This window comes from Oncorhynchus clarkii, chromosome 33, assembly GCF_045791955.1.
Source record: "Oncorhynchus clarkii lewisi isolate Uvic-CL-2024 chromosome 33, UVic_Ocla_1.0, whole genome shotgun sequence".
Classification (NCBI taxonomy): Eukaryota; Metazoa; Chordata; class Actinopteri; order Salmoniformes; family Salmonidae; genus Oncorhynchus; species Oncorhynchus clarkii.
In genome coordinates, this window is record NC_092179.1 from 13,262,172 (window position 1) to 13,286,130 (window position 23,959).

The 23,959-nt window shown below is 44.3% G+C and overlaps 2 protein-coding genes across 3 annotated transcripts in view; both read left to right on the plus strand.

Annotated features, from left to right (window-relative positions):
- The window catches only part of LOC139392572 (transcription factor SOX-5-like), a 284,267-nt gene that overhangs the window by 77,148 nt on the left and 183,160 nt on the right, over positions 1 to 23,959 (plus strand). The window contains exon 3 of one of the 2 annotated variants that reach the window (XM_071140638.1): positions 14,053 to 14,141. The gene's annotated coding sequence lies outside the window, so the exon portion shown is untranslated. Of the gene's footprint in view, positions 1 to 14,052; positions 14,142 to 23,959 lie in introns of those variants that run through there. The other variant, XM_071140632.1, reaches the window with a different exon arrangement.
- LOC139392920 (homeobox protein 2-like) lies at positions 9,500 to 10,903 on the plus strand. Its single transcript, XM_071141244.1, has one exon. It carries the CDS (start codon positions 9,500 to 9,502, stop codon positions 10,901 to 10,903), a length of 1,404 nt encoding a protein of 467 aa, XP_070997345.1.

A 23,959-nucleotide genomic window follows, 5' to 3' on the forward strand; every position in this document is an offset into this window, starting at 1 on the left:
CATTGAAAGGCCAAAAGTCCATCCCTCCAAAACAGTCTGACATTTCATACACTAAAAAGGCATTACAATAATTTTCCCAATTGCACAGTATTATTCCAAACTCAAAGTGTGGAAATATATATAAAACACAGTAAATCATGTTTTTGACTGCACTGGGCCTTTAATCGTATAGGGACTATCTGTGACCCTTGAGTGTGTGTGTGTGTGTGTGTGTGTGTGTGTGTGTGTGTGTGTGTGTGTGTACACGTGCGTGCGCGTGAGTGTGTGTAGATGGTACTAGGGCTCTGAGAGGGTGACCTCTATGTATCTCAATGCTTTCAGTGTGGCTTTACTTTCAGAGTGAATGGGAGAAAAAGAAGGGGCGGGAGAGAGTTCAAGGTCTTCAGCTACCAATGCCATATCTTACCATAGATGATAATAGCCCAGACAACAATTGAGCTATTCAACTATTCAATGTTTGTGTACCTGAACTTGTGTACAAAAGCCTTTTCATTAGACAGGTTAAATAACATTCAAACGCAGCCTTGAAAGTTAGTGAAAGAAAGGGCCTATGTCTATGACATCTCTCAATGTCAATGAGAAGCGGGGACCATGAACTTAGCCAAGTAGAAAACTTTTTTGAAAAGGATCTGTATATTGGAATGAGATGCCTATCTTTGTGTTGAACACAACAGACCATCCAATCACAAACTTTAATTCAAGCCATTCAACTCAGACAGAACATGACATTGATTCAGATGCTGACTATCTTCATATTCACCCCTTTAAATGAGATGGAATTGACCCCAATCCTGGTAGGAGGTGGGTGTGTGTGTGTGTGTGTGTGTGTGTGTGTGTGTGTGTGTGTGTGTGTGTGTGTGTGTGTGTGTGTGTGTGTGTGTGTGTGTGTGTGTGTCGTATGTGAGTGTATCATTGTTTTATATATGAGTTGTGTGTAACTCTGTGTGTGTGTGTGTGTGTGTGTGTGAGACACCTAGGTACTGTGTGTGACCCCGGAAGTGTCTTCTGGCTGTGTGAACAGATGCGTGTGTAACGTGATTAAGCGGAGTAGATTTGGTGTAATTCTGTGTGTTTGTTCACGTGTGATGAGATGGGCTTGATTCATTCAATAAAGCAGGATCAGTGTTCAACTCTACTCAACACCACCTCCCTCACAACTCCCTCTGTTGCTGCTGCTCTACACACACACACACATACAGTATACCTCCAACCCCTCTACATGACACTACTCATGCCCCCATACTCCCACTCCCAACATGTCCACAGTTGGACCTCGTCATCACACTCCGCTCCCTGCTCCTAGCGAGAGGTTACACCCTCCAGGTAGTTCTCCAGGACCTCCCAGCTTCTCTGTGCCAGTCTCCATTGTATCCTTTCCCTAATTTAATAAAATCTTAACAAAGCATGCCGTGTCAGATGTTCAAACATCCTGTATGTCTGTCCGAGTAAGTCCCTCTGTCCTCACTGTCCTCCAGACGAGTTGTATTGCAACACAACCTCCAAATCAAAATCATACATTTGTCATAAATACAGGTAACATAGATTATGGGGTGTGTTGCCCTGTTATAGAATGTGTTGCGCCTTTAATTATGGAGTGTGTTGCCCTGTTATAGGATGTGTTGCACTTTTAATTATGGAGTGTGTTGCCCTGTTATAGAATGTGTTGCGCTTTTAATTATGGAGTGTGTTGCCCTGTTATAGAATGTGTTGCACTTTTAATTATGGAGTGTGTTGTTGCCCTGTTATAGAATGTGTTGCACTTTTAATTATGGAGTGTGTTGCCCTGTTATAGGATGTGTTGCGCTTTTAATTATGGAGTGTGTTGCCCTGTTATAGAATGTGTTGCGCTTTTAATTATGGAGTGTGTTGCCCTGTTATAGAATGTGTTGCACTTTTAATTATGGAGTGTGTTGCCCTGTTATAGAATGTGTTGCACTTTTAATTATGGAGTGTGTTGCCCTGTTATAGAATGTGTTGCGCCTTTAATTATGGAGTGTGTTGCCCTGTTATAGAATGTGTTGCACTTTTAATTATGGAGTGTGTTGCCCTGTTATAGAATGTGTTGCGCCTTTAATTATGGAGTGTGTTGCCCTGTTATAGAATGTGTTGCACTTTTAATTATGGAGTGTGTTGCCCTGTTATAGAATGTGTTGCACTTTTAATTATGGAGTGTGTTGCCCTGTTATAGAATGTGTTGCACTTTTAATTATGGAGTGTGTTGCCCTGTTATAGAATGTGTTGCACTTTTAATTATGGAGTGTGTTGCCCTGTTATAGAATGTGTTGCACTTTTAATTATGGAGTGTGTTGCCCTGTTATAGAATGTGTTGCACTTTTAATTATGGAGTGTGTTGCCCTGTTATAGAATGTGTTGCGCTTTTAATTATGGAGTGTGTTGCCCTGTTATAGAATGTGTTGCACTTTTAATTATGGAGTGTGTTGCCCTGTTATAGAATGTGTTGCACTTTTAATTATGGAGTGTGTTGCCCTGTTATAGAATGTGTTGCACTTTTAATTATGGAGTGTGTTGCCCTGTTATAGAATGTGTTGCACTTTTAATTATGGAGTGTGTTGCCCTGTTATAGAATGTGTTGCACTTTTAATTATGGAGTGCGTTGCCCTTTTATGGCGTGTGTCAGAGTCGTGTGTATAGGTGGCAGGGAAGTCAGGCGCAGGAGATTCAAACGGAGTGGAAATGGAGTCTTTTAATAAATGCCCACTTAACATGCTCCAAACACTAATATGTACATACATAAATAAACATGGGTACGAGGACCCGTCGCGCACCTATACAACCATAAAACAACACTGACATAAAACAATCTCTGACAAAGACATGAGGGGAAACAGAATGTTAAAACTACAGCAGCATAAATACTGGAGGCTGAGACAGGAGGGGTCAGGAGACACTGTGGCCCCATCCGAGGACACCCCCAGACAGGGCCAAACAGGAAGGATATAACCCCACCCACTTTGCCAAAGCACAGCCCCCACACCACTAGAGGGATATCTTCACCCACCAACTTACCATCCTGAGACAAGGCTGAGTATAGCCCACAAAGATCTCCGCCATGGCACAACCCAGGTGACGCACCCCTTCCAGGGACGGCATGAGAGAGCCCCAGCAAGCCAGTGACTCAGCCCCTGTAATAGGGTTAGAGGCAGAGAATCCCAGTGGAAAGAGGGGAACCGGCCAGGCAGAGACAGCAAGGGCGGTTCGTTGCTCCAGAGCCTTTCCGTTCACCTTCCCACTCCTGGGCCAGACTACACTCAATCGTATATCCCACTGAAGAGATGAGTCTTCAGTAAAGACTTAAAGGTTGAGACTGAGTTTGCGTCTCTGACATGGGTAGGCAGACCGTTCCATAAAAATGGAGCTCTATAGGAGAAAGCCCTGCCTCCAGCTGTTTGCTTAGAAATTCTAGGGACAATTAGGAGGCCTGCGTCTTGAGACCGTAGCGTACGTGTAGGTATGTACGGCAGGACCAAATCAGAGAGATAGGTAGGAACAAGCCCATGTAATGCTTTGTAGGTTAGCAGTAAAACCTTGAATTCAGCCCTTGCTTTGACAGGAAGCCAGTGTAGAGAGGCTAGCACTGGAGTAATATGATACATTTTTTTGGTTCTAGTCAGGATTCTAGCAGCCGTATTTAGCACTAACTGAAGTTTATTTAGTGCTTTATCCGGGTAGCCGGAAAGTAGAGCATTGCAGTAGTCTAACCTAGAAGTGACAAAAGCATGGATTAATTTTTCTGCATCATTTTTGGACAGAAAGTTTCTGATTTTTGCAATGTTACGTAGATGGAAAAAAGCTGTCCTTGAAACAGTCTTGATATGTTCTTCAAAAGAGAGATCAGGGTCCAGAGTAACGCCGAGGTCCTTCACAGTTTTATTTGAGACGACTGTACAACCATTAAGATTAATTGTCAGATTCAACAGAAGATCTCTTTGTTTCTTGGGACCTAGAACAAGCATCTCTGTTTTGTCCGAGTTTAAAAGTAAAATTCCACCGCAGGAGCCTCGGTCTGACTCTGATGCCAAGGAGCCAGAACTGGCTGATACCCCAATACACATTGAAAGGGAGTAAAGTTAGTGGAGGAGTGACGTAGCGAGTTCTGCCCAGGGCACGAACTTCGCCCACTCCTCCGGCCGGTCCTCGCAATAAGACCGCAGAAACCTACCCACATTCTGGTTAACTCTCTCCACCTGCCCATTACTCTCGGGGTGAAAACCTGAGGTAAGACCAACCGAGACCCCCAGACGTTCCATGAACGCCTTCCAGACCCTTGATGTGAACTGGGGACCCCGATCAGACGCTATATCCTCAGGCACCCCATAGTGCCGGAAAACGTGTGCAAACAGGGCCTCTGCAGTTTGTAAGGCCGTAGGGAGACCGGGCAAAGGGAGGAGACGACAGGACTTCGAAAACCGATCCACAACGACCCTGTGAAGGTGGAAGATCAGTCAAAAGAATCCACTGACAGGTGCGACCATGGCCGTTGAGGAACGGGTAAAGGTTGTAGCTTACCTCTGGGCACCAGAAAGTGGGCCACCAGTACCTCCCATCAAGACAGCGAATCATCCGACCTATCCCAGGATGACCAGAGGAGGGTGACGTTTGAGCCCAATAGATCAATCGGTCGCGGACAGCAGACGGAACATACAGACGACCAGCTGGACACTCAGGGGGAGAGGGCTCTGCACGTGACGCCCGCTCAATGTCCGCGTCCAGCTCCCACACTACAGGCGCCACCAAACACGAAGCTGGGAGTATGGGAGTGGGTTCCATGGACCGCTCCTCTGTGTCATACAGCCGAGACAATGAGTCTGCCTAAACGTTCTGGGAGCCTGGTCCGTAAGAAAGAGTAAACACAAAACGAGTGAAAAACATGGCCCAACTTGCCTGGCGAGGATTCAGTCTCTTCGCCTCCAGGATGTACTCCAGATTGCGGTGGTCAGTCCAGATGAGAAAAGGGTGTTTAGCCCCCTCAAGCCAATGCCTCCACGCCTTCAAGGCTTTTACGACAGCTAACAGCTCCTGGTCCCCCACATCATAGTTTCGCTCCGCCGGGCTGAGCTTCTTCGAAAAGAAAGCACAGGGGTGAAGCTTCAGTGGCGCACCCGAACGCTGAAAGAGCACTGCTCCTATCCCAGCTTCGGATGCGTCCACCTCCACTATGAATGGCAAAGAGGGATCTGAATGAGCCAACACAGGTACCGAGGTAAACAGTCTTCAGGTGTCCAAAAGCCCTGTTCGCCTCAGCCGACCACTGCAAGCGCACCGGGCCCCCCTTTAGCAGTGAGGTAATGGGAGCAGCAACCTGACCAAAACCCCGGATAAACCTCCTGGAGTAATTGGCAAACCCTAAAAAAACGCTGCACCTCCTTTACCGTGGTTGGATTCTGCCAATTACGCACGGCTGCAATGCGGTCGCTCTCCATTTCCACTCCTGATGTGGAAATCCGATGCCCTAGGAAGGAGATGGATTGTTGGAAGAACAAGCATTTCTCAGCCTTGACATATAGATCATGCTCCAACAGGCGACCAAGCACCCTGCGCACCAGGGACACATGCTTGGCGCGTGTAGCGGAGTATATCAGGATATCATCGATATACACCACTACACCCTGCCCGTGCCGGTCCCTGAAGATCTCGTCTACAAATGATTGGAAGACTGATGGAGCATTCATCAACCCATATAGCATGACAAGGTACTCATAATGACCTGAGGTGGTGCTAAATGCCATCTTCCACTCATCACCCCTCCGAATACGCACCAGATCGTACGTACTCCTGAGATCCAATTTTGTGAAGAAGCGTGCCCCATGCATTGACTCAATAACCGTAGTTATCAGAGGTAGCGGTTAACTATATTTCACTGTGATTTTATTGAGACCTCGATAATCAATGCACGGGCGTAAACCGCCATCCTTCTTCTTCACAAAAAATAAACTCGAAGAGACGGGTGAAATGGATGGCTGAATGTACCCCTGACGCAGGGATTCAGAGACATGTCTCCATAGCCACCGTCTCTGCTTGCGACAGGGGATACACGTGACTCCTGGGAAGTGTTGCGTCTACCAGGAGATTTATCGCACAATCTCCCCGTTGATGGGGTGGTAATTGAGTCTCCTTCTTTTTACAGAAGGCGAGAGCCAAATCGGCATATTCGGGGGGAATGCGCACGGTGGAGATCTGGTCTGGACTTTCCACCGTATTAGCACCAACGGAAACTCCTAAACACCTACCTGACCACTCTCGCGACCACCCCGTGAGAGCCCTCTGTGGCCAAGAAAAAGTGGGGTTATGACAAGCTAACCAGGGTAGGCCTAGCACCACAGAATACGTAGGATAATCAATAAGGAAAAGACTCATCTTCTCCTTGTGACCCTCCTGCGTTATCATACACAAAGGTGTGGTGACCTCCCTGATAAACCCTGACCCTAATGGTCGACTATCTAAGGCATGAATAAGGAAAGGCGTATCCACAGAAACAATAGGGATCCCTAAACTATGAGCTAAACTTTTATTAAGGAAATTCCCAGCCGCGCCTGACTCTACTAGCGCCTAATACTGGGAATGCAGGGAAAAATCAGGAAAAGTGACAGAGACAAACATTAGTGCAACAGAGGGCTCTGGATGAGAATGGTGCCTACTCACCTGGGGTGATGCCAGAGTGTCCTGCCTGCCTTCTCTATTCCCAGAGGAACCAACCCGGCACCGACAAGCAGTGTGCCCTCTGTGACCATAGATGGTGCTCCAGCGGGAACCCCCTCCGGTCTCCCTGCGCACCATCCCTGCCAATTCCATAGGTTTGGGAGAGAGAGTGCGGGAGGATGGAACAACCAGACCCCGATCTAGACGTCCATGAGTAGCCAGCATGTTGTCCAGCCTGATGGACATGTCCACCAGCTGGTCAAAGGTGAGGGTGGTGTCTCTACAGGCCAGCTCCCGACGGACGTCCTCGCGTAGACTACAACGGTAATGGTCGATCAGGGCCCTGTCGCTCCATCCAGCGCCGACAGCCAGGGTCCTAAACTCCAGAGCAAACTCCTGTGCACTCCTGTGCCTCAGATGATAGAGGCGCTCCTCAAAATGGTCCACCGCCGCATCCTCCTCTCTACACACAGCGCTGGCCCACTCCAGGGCTTTCCCGGTGAGGCATGAGACGAGGGCGCAACTCTTCTCATGGTTCGATGGTACTGGGGAGACCGTGGCCAGATACAAGTTCAGTTTAAGAAGAAAACTCTGGCAGCCGGCAGTATCTCCGTTGTATCCCGTGGGTAGGGATAAATGGATCTTGTTAGGTTCAGGAGGAGAAAGAGCGTTCAAGGGAGATCCTGGTTGTGGTGGTGAAACTCCCTGTCTCTCCCAACGGTCCATATTCTGGACAATGCGATCCATGGCGGCGCTCAGACTGTCAATCTCCTCCGCTTGTTCCATGACGCGTTCCTCCACCTCCATGAGCGAAGTGTCTTCTCCTGCTGACTTCATATTTATGGTCAGAGTTTCTGTCAGAGTGGTTTGTATAGGTGGCAGGGAAGTCAGGCGCAGGAGAGTCAAACGAAGTGGAAATGGAGTCTTTTAATAAATGCCCACTTAACATGCTCCAAACACTAATATGTACATACATAAATAAACATGGGTACGAGGACCCGTCACGCACCTATACAACCATAAAACAACACTGACATAAAACTATCTCTGACAAAGACATGAGGGGAAACAGAATGTTAAATACACAACAGGTAATGAATGGGATTGAAACCAGGTGTGTGGGAAGACAAGACAAAACCAATGGAAAATGAAAAAATTGATCAATGATGGCTAGAAGACCGGTGACGTCGACCGCCGAGCACCGCCCGAACAAGGAGAGGCAACGACTTTGGTAGAAGTCGTGACAGCGTGTGTTGCCCTTGTAATTATGGGGTGTGTTGCTCTTTTAATTATGGAGTGTGTTGCCCTTTTATGGCGTGTGTTGCCCTTGTAATTATGGTGTGTGTTGCTCTTTTAATTATGGTGTGTGTTGCACTTTTAACTATGGAGTGTGTTGCCCTTTCATAGCGTGTGTTGCCCTTGTAATTATGGTGTGTGTTGCTCTTTTAATTATGGAGTGTGTGTATTAGTGTGAGTGAGTCTCCAGATTGTGTGCAGAATAATGAGTCATGTGAACTGATGCTAGTGTCTTTGTGTCTGGTTGTTCAGATAGGCAAAAGACACAAGAGCTACTATCACTGTGTTTTCAGTTACCTACTCTATCTGGCTGCCCGGCTCTCCCTCTTTCTACTGTATCACTCTCGTTCTCACACCCTTATGTGAACGTTGTAGGAACGGTGTGGGAACGTTTTGGGAACTTCATAATTTAAGCAGTGGGTCTCACGGTCCCTCTCTGCTGTAAAGAATAGGCTTGGAGTCTGGACATTACAAAACTATAGATTCCATTCACAACCGGGAACTCATTACAGCCTTTTCAACCACCACAGTAGATTAACACTGCAGAATAGTAGAATAGCAGTCTCACAGGCCTCCATCGGGACATAGCTGGGACATTGAAGCACAGCAACAAAGGCAGATTTTAATCATGGTTTCTGGGAAAATGTGTTTATGTGTTAGGGTAAATACGAGTGTGGTCAGGCCAAGGGATTGTGTTCACAGTTTCACTCTGGCCGCTATAGGAAAAACAGGGACGCTGGAGTAAAGGCATGCAGTAAAAGCACACACACACACACACACACACACACACACACACACACACACACACACACACACACACACACACACACACACACACACACACACACACACACACACACACACAACAAACTCTCTCTCTCTTAAGCATGCTGTAGGAAGCTTCATTGTTTGTTCTTCCATCCATAGCTCATGTGAAGGCTGTTGTGTAGACATCTCCTAAGTGCATAGGGTTAGGGTTAGTGTCTTTGTGTGTGTAAATACATGTAAATACTTGTCCCTCTCTCAGCGAGCCCAGTCCGAGGGTGGTCCAGTCTGTTAGAGAGAGAGAGAGAGAGAGAGAGAGAGAGAGAGAGAGAGAGAGAGAGAGAGAGAGAGAAAGAGAGAGAGAGAACGACTAGACCACTAGGTTCTTGTTATGTGACCAACGACATGGACAGAGGACGGTTCACAATGATTGACATTACTCCATCATGCATGCATTTGTTCCTTTGTCATTTTGTCGACCTTTCTTTTTTCGGTTGTTGTTTTTTTGTGTCATTGTAGTGGAAGTTAATGTCAAAAATATATCATTGATGGTAGGATTTTCTTCTCTCAGCACCATAAGGAAAGACAATGTGTGGCTTGTTAGCAAGGGTTGTGCTATTCTAACTCTGTACTTCATGCAGTTCATTGGGCAGACACATGCTGTGCATATGTTGTGTCCTACCTAGACACAAGTCCCATGCATCAGATACACTACATCAAACATTTACAAGATTACCAACTAAAGATGAGACTTACAATAACACTTTCTCTTCTTCTTTTAATGACAGATGTCAATGTTCAGAACAACCACCAGTCCCCAAATCACATCTCCAATGTTCAGAACAACCACCAGTCCCCAAATCACATCTCCAATGTTCAGAACAACCACCAGTCCCCAAATCACATCTCCAATGTTCAGAACAAACACCAGTCCCCATATCACATCTCCAATGTTCAGAACAACCACCAGTCCCCAAATCACATCTCCAATGTTCAGAACAACCACCAGTCCCCAAATCACATCTCCAAAGTTCAGAACAACCACCAGTCCCCAAATCACATCTCCAATGTTCAGAACAACCACCAGTCCCCAAATCACATCTCCAATGTTCAGAACAACCACCAGTCCCCAAATCACATCTCCAATGTTCAGAACAAACACCAGTCCCCAAATCACATCTCCAATGTTCAGAACAACCACCAGTCCCCAAATCACATCTCCAATGTTCAGAACAACCACCAGTCCCCAAATCACATCTCCAATGTTCAGAACAAACACCAGTCCCCATATCACATCTCCAATATCCAGAACAAACACCAGTCCCCAAATCACATCTCCAATGTTCAGAACAAACACCAGTCCCCAAATCACATCTCCAATGTTCAGAACAAACACCAGTCCCCAAATCACATCTCCAATGTTCAGAACAAACACCAGTCCCCATATCACATCTCCAATATCCAGAACAAACACCAGTCCCCAAATCACATCTCCAATGTTCAGAACAAACACCAGTCCCCAAATCACATCTCCAATGTTCAGAACAAACACCAGTCACCAAATCACATCTCCAATATCCAGAACAAACACCAGTCCCCAAATCACATCTCCAATGTTCAGAACAAACACCAGTCCCCAAATCACATCTCCAATGTTCAGAACAAACACCAGTCCCCAAATCACATCTCCAATGTTCAGAACAACCACCAGTCCCCAAATCACATCTCCAATGTTCAGAACAACCACCAGTCCCCAAATCACATCTCCAATGTTCAGAACAAACACCAGTCCCCATATCACATCTCCAATATCCAGAACAAACACCAGTCCCCAAATCACATCTCCAATGTTCAGAACAAACACCAGTCCCCAAATCACATCTCCAATGTTCAGAACAAACACCAGTCCCCAAATCACATCTCCAATGTTCAGAACAAACACCAGTCACCAAATCACATCTCCAATATCCAGAACAAACACCAGTCCCCAAATCACATCTCCAATGTTCAGAACAAACACCAGTCCCCAAATCACATCTCCAATGTCCAGAAGAACCACCAGTCCCCAAATCACATCTCCAATGTTCAGAACAAAAACCAGTCCCCAAATCACATCTCCAATGTTCTGACAAGATACAAACTGTACACTCCCCAATCTGATGACTTGGTGGTGTGTGTACTGTAAGGGGATTTTATTTAACCTTTATCACTGAGTCCAATGTCTCTTTTACAGATGAGCCCTGAATCACATAAATTACAGAAAATGCACGCATAAAAATATAAATACAAAATGCAAACAGAAAGAAAAACACAGTCATAAAAAACAAACACATGAATCAGTGATAAGGTGTATAATGTATATAAAATCATACATCTCTGGGAGCTGCAACACAAATGAACTGGGGTTACTAATGCATCTGTAGAAGGGGGAGAAGGGGAGAAAGGACAGAGGGATGGAGGGAGGAGAGAAGGAGAGAACAGGCAGTGTTTTGGTGTAGAAGGAAGAGGAGAAGGGAGGAGGGAGGAAGGGATGGAGGGGGGAGAGAAGGAGAGAACAGGCAGTGTTTTGGTGTAGAAGGAAGAGAAGGAGAAGGGAGGAGGGAGGAAGGGATGGAGGGAGGAGAGAAGGAGAGAACAGGCAGTGTTTTGATGTAGAAGGAAGAGAAGGAGAAGGGAGGAGGGAGGAAGGGATGGAGGGAGGAGAGAAGGGGAGAACAGGCAGTGTTTTGGTGTCGAAGGAAGAGAAGAAGGGAGGAGGGAGGAAGGGATGGAGGGAGGAGAGAAGGAGAGAACAGGCAGTGTTTTGGTGTAGAAGGAAGAGAATGAGAAGGGATGAGTGAGGAAGGGATGGAGGGAGGAGAGAAGGAGAGAACAGGCAGTGTTTTGGTGTAGAAGGAAGAGAAGGAGAAGGGAGGAGGGAGGAAGGGATGGAGGGAGGAGAGAAGGAGAGAACAGCCAGTGTTTTGGTGTAGAAGGAAGAGAAGGAGAAGGGAGGAAGGGATGGAGGGAGGAGAGAAGGAGAGAACAGGCAGTGTTTTGGTGTAGAAGGAAGAGAATGAGAAGGGATGAGTGAGGAAGGGATGGAGGGAGGAGAGAAGGAGAGAACAGGCAGTGTTTTGGTGTAGAAGGAAGAGAAGGAGAAGGGAGGAGGGAGGAAGGGATGGAGGGAGGAGAGAAGGAGAGAACAGCCAGTGTTTTGGTGTAGAAGGAAGAGAAGGAGAAGGGAGGAGGGAGGAAGGGATGGAGGGAGGAGAGAAGGAGAGAACAGGCAGTGTTTTGGTGTAGAAGGAAGAGAAGGAGAAGGGAGGAGGGAGGAAGGGATGGGGGGAGGAGAGAAGGAGAGAACAGGCAGTGTTTTGGTGTAGAAGGAAGAGAAGGAGAAGGGAGGAGGGAGGAAGGGATGGAGGGAGGAGAGAAGGAGAGAACAGACAGTGTTTTGGTGTAGAAGGAAGAGAAGGAGAAGGGAGGAGGGAGGAAGGGATGGAGGGAGGAGAGAAGGAGAGAACAGGCAGTGTTTTGGTGTTTAGCTGATTGGAGAAACCTCTGCCAAGTGTTGTAATAAAACTAAAGATGATCCACTCTACTCTGTAGCAGCGTTTATCCCACTACTGTACACGTTCCCTTCAGAACATTGAGACAAGAGCGGTGGAGAGAGGGAATTAATATCAAGTTTGATCATCTAAAGTACATTAAGAGGGTTTTTCTGTGTGTGTTGTGTGTGTGTGTTTTAACAAGGTTTATATGAGTGTGTTTGTTAAGAGGTTTAATGATTTATATAACTCACTGTGTTCATTTTCCAATAACATGCAATAGACGTAGCATTTGCTGATGAGATAGAGGAACAGTAATTGTTAGGAACGTTGAGAATAAATTCAAGAGGTAAATCCAATCTGATGAAAATCTTATGTTTTTCCGGATCTTTTCACTGGAAAAAATGGATTTCTGTCAGTGATTTGGCCTCAAAATAGCTTATTGTCTCTGAGGATTTCATTGACATGAGATGATGAGGATGAGGAGGTGTGTGTGTGTATGTATGTGTGTGTGTTTGTGGGGGGGGGATTGCGTGTGTGTAAGTGTGTGTGCGTTCAACACAATCCTGTTCTTCATGGGGACTAACAGAATGCTGAGATCACAGTCCCGGCATACAGTAATTGTCATCTATTCATAAACTTAAATGTGACATATTTAACATTTACGACTACAGTTCCCGTTTCCTTGTTATTAACTGGTATCTTGTACAGTATGTGTGGCTAGTTGTCACATCTTCATGGTGTGAACTGTTCCTCTGCTTCTGGTGTAACCTGTAAACACTGTCTAAACTGTTACGTTGACATGCTTCCTGATGTCAGTCGTGAGTCCGTTGTCTCTACAGCTGTTAGTGTCATTGTGATTGTCCACTTTAAGGGATGGTATACCTTTATACTAAAGTTAACATATCTCCAAAGGGGTTTAACCTCTCTAGGTTACGTGGGACGGTAGCGTCCCACCTGGCCAACATCCGGTGAAATTGCAGAGCGCCAAATTCAAAATACAGTATTATAAATATTTAACTTTCATAAAATCACAAGTGCATTATATCAAAATAAAGCTTAACTTCCTGTTAATTCAGCCAAGGTGTCAGATTTCAAAAAGGCTTTACGGCAAAAGCAAACCAAGCGATTATCTGAGGACAGCGCCCCGCATACAAATGCATGACAAATCATTTTCAACCAGGCAGTTGCGACACGAAATTCAGAAATAGCGATATAATAAATGCCTTACCTTTGAAGATCTTCTTCTGTTGGCACTCCAAAAGGTCTCAGTTACAGTGGGGCAAAAAAGTATTTAGTCAGCCACTAATTGTGCAAGTTCTCCCACTTAAAAAGATGAGAGAGGCCTGTAATTTTCATCATAGGTAGACAGACCAAATGAGAAAAAAAATCCAGAAAATCACATTGTAGGATTTTTAACTTTTTCTCAAGACTGTTGATATCTAGTGGAAGCCCTAGGAACTGCAATCAGGAGGATTTCGCCTTATAATAAAAGTGCCAGCCATTGAAATCAGTGTTATGCTGAATTTCTTTCTTTTTGGGATGGTTTGTCATTGGGGTTTTGCCTGCCATTTCAGTTCTGTTATACTCACAGACATTATTTTAATAGTTTTAGAAACTTTAGAGTGTTTTCTATCCAAATCTACCAATTATATGCACATCAGCTTCTGGGCCTGAGTAGCAGGCAGTTTACTTTGGGCATGCTTTTCATCCGGGCGTCAAAATACCTCCCCCTAGCCCAAAGAGGTTTCAACATTGTGGGTCTAATAGTGTATGTTTCTCTCTGTGTGTTTGTGTTGTGTAGGGGTCAGTGGAGCCAAGTTTTCTCTCGCCCTGGACTAAAGTGACCCCAGCTTCAGAACTGAACCATACAGCATCACCACTCACTGACTGGTAAGGATAGTTAATGATAGAATATATGCTATTTAGCAGACACTTCTATGCACAGTCATGCATGCGTAGAGTTCAAATACGGGTGGGCTCAGGAATTGTGCCCACTATCCTGGCATCACATGTGCTATGCTCTGTCAACGGAGCTACAGATGATTGTTACCTTATTGTCTTCTCCTCGCGTTGCTCTTAGAAATGTACAGTATTGTCCTCTGGTTACGTTCCATATGTTTTGACTCTAGAGGCTCTAGAGTTTCTTTGTTCCTTTTTTAACATTTTTAGGGATACCTTAAGGGCTCTTAAATTCAAAATCAAATAGCTAAATGATCCTTGATACAGTATGACCATTTTTAAACAATTCCACATATCTTAGTAGAACCCCCCCTCCCCCGGCTTAGACAGGGCTTAGACTCTAGAGAGTTAATGCTGTGACCCACCTTACACTAACAGTATATTATAACTAATGATATTAATGATGTGACCCACCTTACACTAACAGTGCATTATAACTAATGATGTGACCAACCTTACACTAACAGTATATTATAACTAATGATATTAATGATGTGACCCACCTTACACTAACAGTGTATTATAACTAATGATGTGACCAACCTTACACTAACAGTACATTATAACTAATGATATTAATGATGTGACCCACCTTACACTAACAGTATATTATAACTAATGATGTGACCCACCTTACACTAAAAGTACATTATAACTAATGATGTGACCCACCTTACACTAACAGTACATTATAACTAATGATGTGACCCACCTTACACTAACAGTACATTATAACTAATGATATTAATGATGTTACCCACCTTACACTAACAGTACATTATAACTAATGATATTAATGATGTTACCCACCTTACACTAACAGTACATTATAACTAATGATATTAATGATGTTACCCACCTTACACTAGCAGTGCATTATAACTAATGATGTTACCCACCTTACACTAACAGTATATTATAACTAATGATGTGACCCACCTTACACTAGCAGTGCATTATAACTAATGATGTGACCAACCTTACACTAACAGTACATTATAACTAATGATATTAATGATGTTACCCACCTTACACTAGCAGTGCATTATAACTAATTATGTTACCCACTTTACACTAACAGTACATTATAACTAATGATGTGACCCACCTTACACTAACAGTATATCATAACTAATGATGTGACCCACTTTACACTAACAGTATATTATAACTAATGATGTGACCCACCTTACACTAACAGTACATTATAACTAATGATGTGACCCACCTTACACTAACAGTACATTATAACTAATGATGTGACCCACCTTACACTAACAGTGCATTATAACTAATGATGTGACCCACCTTACACTAACAGTATATCATAACTAATGATGTGACCCACCTTACACCAATAGTACATTATAACTAATGATGTGACCCACCTTACACTAACAGTATATTATAACTAATGAGTGACCCACCTTACACTAACAGTACATTATAACTAATGATGTGACCCACCTTACACTAACAGTGCATTATAACTAATGATGTGACCAACCTTACACTAACAGTATATTATAACTAATGCTATGAATTATGTGACCCACCTTACACTAACAGTATATTATAACTAATGATGTGACCCACCTTACACTAACAGTATATTATAACTAATGCTATTAATTATGTGACCCACCTTACACTAACAGTATATTATAACTAAAGATATTAATGATGTGACCCACCTTACACTAACAGTACATTATAACTAATGATATTAATGATGTGACCCACCTTACACTAACAGTACATTATAACTAATGATGTGACCCACCTTACACTAACAGTACATTATAACTAATGCTATTAATGATGTGACCCACCTTACACTAACAGTATATTATAACTAATGATATTAATGATGTGACCCACCTTACACTAACAGTACATTATAACTAATGATGTGACCCACCTTACACTAACAGTACATTATAACTAATGCTATTAATGATGTGACCCACCTTACACTAACAGTACATTATAACTAATGATATTAATGATGTGACCCACCTTACACTAACAGTACATTATAACTAATGATATTAATGATGTGACCCACCTTACACTAACAGTATATTATAACTAATGATGTGACCCACCTTACACTAACAGTATATTATAACTAATGATGATACCCACTTTACACTAACAGTATATTATAACTAATGATGTGACCCACCTTACACTAACAGTACATTATAACTAATGCTATTAATGACAGTATATTATAACTAATGATATTAATGATGTGACCCACCTTACACTAACTTACTTACACTAACAGTACATTATAACTAATGCTATTAATGATGTGACCCACCTTACACTAACAGTACATTATAACTAATGATATTAATGATGTGACCCACCTTACACTAACAGTGCATTATAACTAATGATGTGACCCACCTTACACTAACAGTGCATTATAACTAATGATGTAACCCACCTTACACTAACAGTGCATTATAACTAATGATGTGACCCACCTTACACTAACAGTACATTATAACTAATGATATTAATGATGTGACCCACCTTACACTAACAGTGCATTATAACTAATGATGTGACCCACCTTACACTAACAGTGCATTATAACTAATGATGTAACCCACCTTACACTAACAGTACATTATAACTAATGATATTAATGATGTGACCCACCTTACACTAGCAGTGCATTATAACTAATAACTAATGATGTTTAAGCTAATAACTGTCCCTCAGTTCATATCTGGAACATTGTTAGATGCACACCTGTGTGTGTGTGTGTGTGTGTGTGTGTGTGTGTGTGTGTGTGTGTGTGTGTGTGTGTGTGTGTGTGTGTGTGTGTGTGTGTGTGTGTGTGTGTGTGTGTGTGTGTGTGTGAGAGAGCATCTATGTGTGTTTGTATGTGTGGCTGTGTGAATGTGTGTGTGCATCTATGTGTGTGTGTGTGTGTGTGTGTGTGTGTGTGTGTGTGTGTGTGTGTGTGTGTGTGTGTGTGTGTGTGTGTGTGTGACTCCATCGTGTCACTGCAGTGTTATGTTCACAGCTTGTGGTCATGTCCCAGGCCTGATTATGAGATTGGTTTGGCAGCGGTCACCATTCTGTTATACTGACCCGGACACTGCCCACTGTGCGTGTGTGTGAAGCGGAGGGGACCTCTACACGCTATGTGTGTGTGTGTGTGTCTGAACCCCCTCTCAGCATGGTTAGCTGCTCTTTTACATCAGTCCCCATCCATCCCCACTTTGCCACAGAGCCTGTATAGATCTGATGAGAGACAACCTGCTGTTTAAACAAAGAACGGGTTAAATGAATCATCATCAACCATGAACTATAAACACCTTTTATTCTCCTAAAGATACTGCACATGTATTGAATCTATTGTCTAACGATCATGGAAAAGCAACCCCTTTTGAGGACATTTTCACCATGTAAAACAGCGAAGTCCAACCTCTAGGCATTCTCATTGTAATGTCCTCCAAACATCAGTATTTCATATGCTGTGTCTCTGATCCAGACAGCATATCAGTCTGTCCCTTGTGCCTGCCTGTTTCGTCCCTGTCCCTGTCCCTGTCCTCGTCCTTCTATAGTGACCATGGTATAGAGCTCTGTAATTGGCCACTAGCTTGCCTGTGACTGGCTGTGATCAGTGGAATGATGGGAACGTATCGGTGCTTGGAGAGAGCAGCTATTAAAACATTACAACAGCCATTACTGCCGCCTGTCTGGACTAACGAACATATGCTTCCTCTACCAACGCCTAAACTCTTATTTATGGATTTAATTTAATGTGCAGGAAGAAATTTCAATTAAATCTGGTCTTCCGCTGCCTCCGGAGAGTGGCAGAGTATAATAACATGGTAATTTTTTATACATCTTTATGAGGAATGAGAAAATTAATTATTTGTGACAAGCTGTAATGATTGGGACTTGGAACAGTTGTAGCTGAACAGTTTGAGGCCCATTTTTTCTGGCACTGAGCTGAAAGAGAAAGAGGTGAAGCTTGCAAAGGAGCACACACGCACAGACACACACACACACACACACCAACACACACAGATAAAGGTGTGCACGCTCACACTGAAACAAATCTGGGATGTTTTCATTCATGTTCTGTAGAGTTAGGCGGTTACTTTTGTGCTTTCAAAGCACTGTTCCTACGTCTTTTCCAGAATGGTCAGATAGTGAAGATTTAGAAAGGGATAACAGTAGGGGGAGGCAGAGCAGAGGAGAGGAGAGTGGTGTGGGGAGGGGAGGGGGGGGGGGGGGGGGGTCTCCTGTAGGGAAAGTGGGGAGTCTTGTCTTGTAAATGAGTCATGCAGGCAGGGGATCCTGTTCCCCTGTCTGATGTCATCACCGTGTTTGATGTCATTAGAGTGCGTGTACTAGAGTGTACCGTAAAGGAACAGCAGGTCCTCCACGTCAAGGTCACCACACATTACTATTCACAGGCTACAGCCTTCCCGAACAGGGCCCATCACTTTAATAATGATCACACAACCCCCCACGCTCCCACCCCTCTTTCTCTCGCTCTCTCTCTCTCTCTCTCTCTCTCTCACACACACACACACCCCTGTTTGAGATCCATCTATTTAAACCAGTTTGAGGGAAATGTTTGATATTATGCAGTTCATATATCCAGTAGAGGTTGATACTATAGTTGTGTTTCAGAACAATATTGTCAGGGACATTCTGTGGCACACTAACTACACTTGACTGGACAGTCTCTGTGAGTGTAGGGGTGGACGAGCTATGTGTGTTTGTGCGGCCAACTGAAAGTGGGCATTAGTGTCCTCCGAATGTGTCACCAGGTTAGAAGAGGGCCACCTGTGTGTGTGTGTGTGTGTGTTTTCGTGTGTGAATGTGTGTGTGTATAAATGTATGTGTGCACAGTGTGTGCATGTGTGTGTGTCTGTTCACAGAAGCCATTACATGTTATTTATTTATCCTATTCCATTTTGTCATGTGCTGTTAAATGATTAATCCACTGTCCCCCCTGATGGGAACCCCCCCCAGGGACAGACAACAGCAGGCCCCACCCTCCCTCTGCATTATACATGACTGGACAGGGACGGACCACAGGTGTTGCCAAACGAAGAGTCCGCTCTGTCTGCCTAACAATAGCTAATCTTCCATGCTGTGTGTGTCTTTGTGTGTGTGTGTTTGTCTGTGTGTTCGCTTGAAAAACGAGAAAAAAGTAGCAATATTATTGCTGTTTGTCACTCTTGAGCCAACATAGCAACAACATAGCCAGAAACACTTCCTCAAAATATTAAAATCAACCCAAGATAAATCAAGAAATCTATTATTCATTTGGAAGTTTTTCCCGAGTTCTTAGTTGCGCAATTTTACATCTAAGTAAGATGTTTTGTGCAGTATTTCTCAAGAGAAAACTAGTCGTCTCTTGTTGAATGACAACGAACACTTCATTGAAGAACCCCGTCCTAATACAGAGGAGTACTGTTGACCAATCACCGACAAAGGGGCCTACACTTCAGCTACCGAACTTTGAATTGCCTCAAGAAATGTTGTCCAGAACAGCCGGAAAGAAATTCCTGCTGAACAGCAAGATTAACAAAAACATCACAACACTTCGTCATAATATATACGCAAACTGTTTCGACTGGGAAGCATGCGACAGGCTTAGTGGTCCCTCTTGCTCTGTATATTTGCACTGGAGGTCACTTTCTCTGCTAATGAAGCCCCACCTTCATGCAAATGATCACACTGTTAACCCCAATCAGAGGGGTCGCTGAGTCTGCATCAATTCCCATATCCCTGAGTGCTACAAGGGGTTAGGGCTACAAGGTTCCACCGTCACAGACACACAGGTAATTAACGTGACTTAGACAGTGAGAGACTGCGAGCCACTGGGGTGTGTGTGTTACAAATGGGATTCAACCTAGTGTCAAGGTACTATTACGACTGAGTACACAGGTTATCACCCTAGTGTACACTCACTTTAGTCTCAATTAGCCATTACTGTTGTCTTGTCTGAACATGACGGAAGGTGTTTCTTGTGGATCACAATGATCTGGCTCTGAAGGTTAGCTGTTCCTAGCATCTTATTTAATAATAAACGCCATTTAACAGATGCTTTTATCCAAATTGACTTACAGTCATGCGTGCATACGATTTATGTACGGGTGGTCCCAGGAATTGAACCGTCTACCCTGGCATTACAAGCATCATGCTCTACCAACTGAGCTACAGAGGACCGTCTTGGCTGCATGTTTATTTTGTCTGTCTGTGACTGACAGAAGGTGTTAGTTCTCGGTTTAGTGTCTCTAAGCTTGGTGTTATTTCCTGTTGTCCTGTAAGGGTCTAGTCTGTTTGACTTGGATGACTGTGAATGGTTGGAGGTTGGTGCTGAACCGATGACCCTGAAACTACAGTTTCTAACAGTGGTCCAGTGTTAGTGATGCTCTGAGACAAACACAGGAAATGTTGAATAATGTGCAGCCCACATGTTTGAGATGTCACGGAGGCTTGAGGTAGAAGTTGCTGTTAACCACATATCTACGATCAGTTTACCCCCACCCCCAATCCTAACCTTAACCAAAAGGTGGATGGATAAAGATCTTGGACCAGTGGTAATAGGAGAGACTATCTACATCATGATGAAGGTTACAGATTCACAGGTGAATGTTTTTGGTGTGTCACTGAGATGTCAGTCGCTGTCTATCTCCCTATCCCTCTTCTTTAATGTATTCTCAGACATATCTGCTGCTCTGCTGTGTGCACATGCATGTGTGTGTACGTGCGTGCATGTACTTTTGTGTATGCATGCGTGCATGCGTGCGAGTGTGTGTGTGTGTGTATAGCCTGCTTCCGAGACAGAAGACGACGGGGTTACAAGTGAAGAGTACTTGTTCCTTAGAACACCCTGGTATCAATTCCAGAGGACACACACACACACCATGTATCCCAAATGGCCCCCTTTTCCTACATAGTGCACTACTTTTGACCAAGGCCCTATGGGTCCTGGTTTAAAGTAGTGCACTATATAGGGAATAGGGTGCCATTTGGGATGTAGACATACGGATCACTGATCAAGTATAAATATCATTAGCCCTCAGGCCATAGGGGAGTATTCTAGTTAGAGGACTATTGAAAGACTACCATAAGAGAACTGTCAATGGGTTGGCATAAACCAATCAGCATTTCCCATGGTCTTCTATTCAATTACTGTAGTTACATTCTGAATTCAATCTATTCTCAATTAAAAACAACACAATTATTGGTTTGACTAGAGAGTGCGTCAATGTTCGTCTTGTCTTGTACTTTAGTTGTTTAAGGCTATTCAACTGGTGGCCCGCGGGCCAGATCTGGGCCATTTATCAGTTTAGAATGGCCCTTAGATCCCCGTAGAAATCCGATGTTTAGTGCCAAAAACTCCCGTGATGTCGGAGTTTTTAGATAAACCGAAAGCTAACTTTGCAATAACTTTGCAATGAGATTTGATGAGTTTAAGTCCCCACAGATGTGGTGCAGTTTGTTACAGGGAGCTGTCCTCTACTGATGCGGGTGAGAGAGACTTCTGCACAAAAGCTAGTCAACTAAGATATGCCATTCATAAAAGGTTTCTATGTGTAAAAAACAACAACAAAGGCCTCCCGGGTGGCGCAGTGGTCTAGGGCACTGCATCGCAGCACTAGCTGTGCCACCAGAGACTCTGTGGGGTGATGCACAATTGTCCGTGTTAGGGAGGGTTTGGCTGCTGGGGTTATCCTTGTCTCATCGCGCACTAGCGACTCCTGTGGCGGGCCGGGGGCACGGTGTTTCCTCCGACACATTGGTGCGGCTGGCTTCCGGGTTGGATGGCGCTGTGTTAAGAAACAGTGAGGCTTGGTTGGGTTGTGTATCGGAGGATGCATGACTTTCGACCTTCGTCTCTCCCGAGCCCGTACGGTAGTTGTAGCGATGAGACAAGATAGTAACTACTAACAATTGGATACCACAAAAAGGGGGTAAAAATAAGAAACACAACAACAAGACAGATAAAATAACTAAATTATAAAGAAATCGAAAATAGAACAAAATAGGATGCTGGTCAACTGAGATATTCCATGCATAAAAGGTTTTCTATGTCTAAATAAAAACAAAAGATGAAGCAATGTATGTAAAATGGACAGAAGAGTGGAAATGTATTAATGTGTTCCAAGTCAACTTTGTTATAAGTAAAAATGTGTTCCATTATTTAAATGCACTAAATGAGGCTAATCTTAAAGCACTTATAATGTACTTTCAGCAAATGTTATTTTAATAAATGTGCCTTGTGTTTGTGCATTGTTTTTTATACCGGTCTTAGGAGTAATACCATGTAGAAAATAACAAATCTGGCCTCCGTAAGAATATAGTTGAATAGCCCTGGTTGAACAACGACAAGTACCTCATGTGAACTTACAATAACTTCCTGAACTATTCACATGGTAGGTTGTCAGTGCTTTCCCCTGAAGAGGCTCAGTTCTCGCTCCCTCTTTCTCCCTCTCTTTCCACTTTGTCTCTTCCTCTCCTCGCTCTCTTTACTCGCTCTCTCTGCTATTTCTCTTTCTCTTCTACTCTCTCCTGGGGTTTCTTGGTGGGTCTGGAGAAGGTAAGAGAGAGACAGGGAGAGAGAGAGGAAGAAATACAACCTCGTCTCTAAAATGGACACTGTGGACAGCCAGCCATCCGGGGCTCCATTGTTCCCCTGTGTGATGTGGAGAAGAAAGGCAGATGGAGAGAAAGAAAGAAGAGAGGGAGAGAGAAGAAAGAGTTGTTTGATAGTGCTGTGGAGTCTGTGTGAATGAACAGTGAAGGCCACCCATTGTCTTCCAGCGACCTCCATTTGGTACTGTATGGTCCCTTTTACTGCACTGTCTACCGCCACAATACCTCCTTTCTGCTCCTCCTCTCTCTTACAGAAAAAAGGGATTAGTAAAACAGAGGAATTGCGTGTCCAGATTCCCAACTATCAGCCACAACGCACAAAAAAGAGAGCAGAGATTTTCTCCCTTCTCGCTATTCTCCTCTCCTCTCCTCTCCTCTCCTCTCCTCTCCTCTCCTCTCCTCTCCTCTCCTCTCCTCTCCTCTCCTCTCCTCTCCTCTCCTCTACCCTCTTCTCTTCTCCTCTCCTCTCCTCTCCTCTCCTCTCCTCTCCTCTCCTCTCTTCTCTTCTCCCCTCTTCTCATCTCTTCTCCTCTCCTCTCCTCCCTTCTTCTCCTCCCCTCTCCTCACCTCTCCTCTCCTCTCCTCTCCTCTCCTCTCCTCTCCTCTCCTCTCCTCTCCTCTCCTCTCCTCTCCTCTCCTCTCCTCTCCTCTCCTCTCTTCTCTTCTCCCCTCTTCTCATCTCTTCTCCTCTCCTCTCCTCCCTTCTTCTCCTCTCCCCTCTTCTCCTCTCCTCTCCTCTCCTCTCGTCTCCCCTCTTCTACCCTCCTCCTCCTCCTCCTCCTCCTCCTCCTCCTCCTCCTCCTCTCTCTCTCTCTCTCTCTCTCTCTCTCTCTCTCTCTCTCTCTCTCTCTCTCTCTCTCTCTCTCTCTCTCTCTCTCTCTATCTCTGTCTCTGTCTCGCTCTCTCTCTCTCTCTCTCTCTCTCTCTCTCGCTCTCGCTCTCTAGTTAGCTGAGGTAAATGTGATTGTGGTAATGTTTTTAACTACCAGAGGACTGCAGGGTATTTTAGGCCGGGGAATGACGGACAAGAGCAGCTGCATTTCCTGTTTATCCAGCTCATGTCTGAGATACTGGAGAGGAACAGGGGATGCATTCAT

Coding starts and splice junctions, on each gene's coding strand:
- LOC139392920 (XM_071141244.1), top strand. CDS start 9,500: ATGACAGATGTCAATGTTCAGAACAACCACCAGTCCCCAAATCACATC.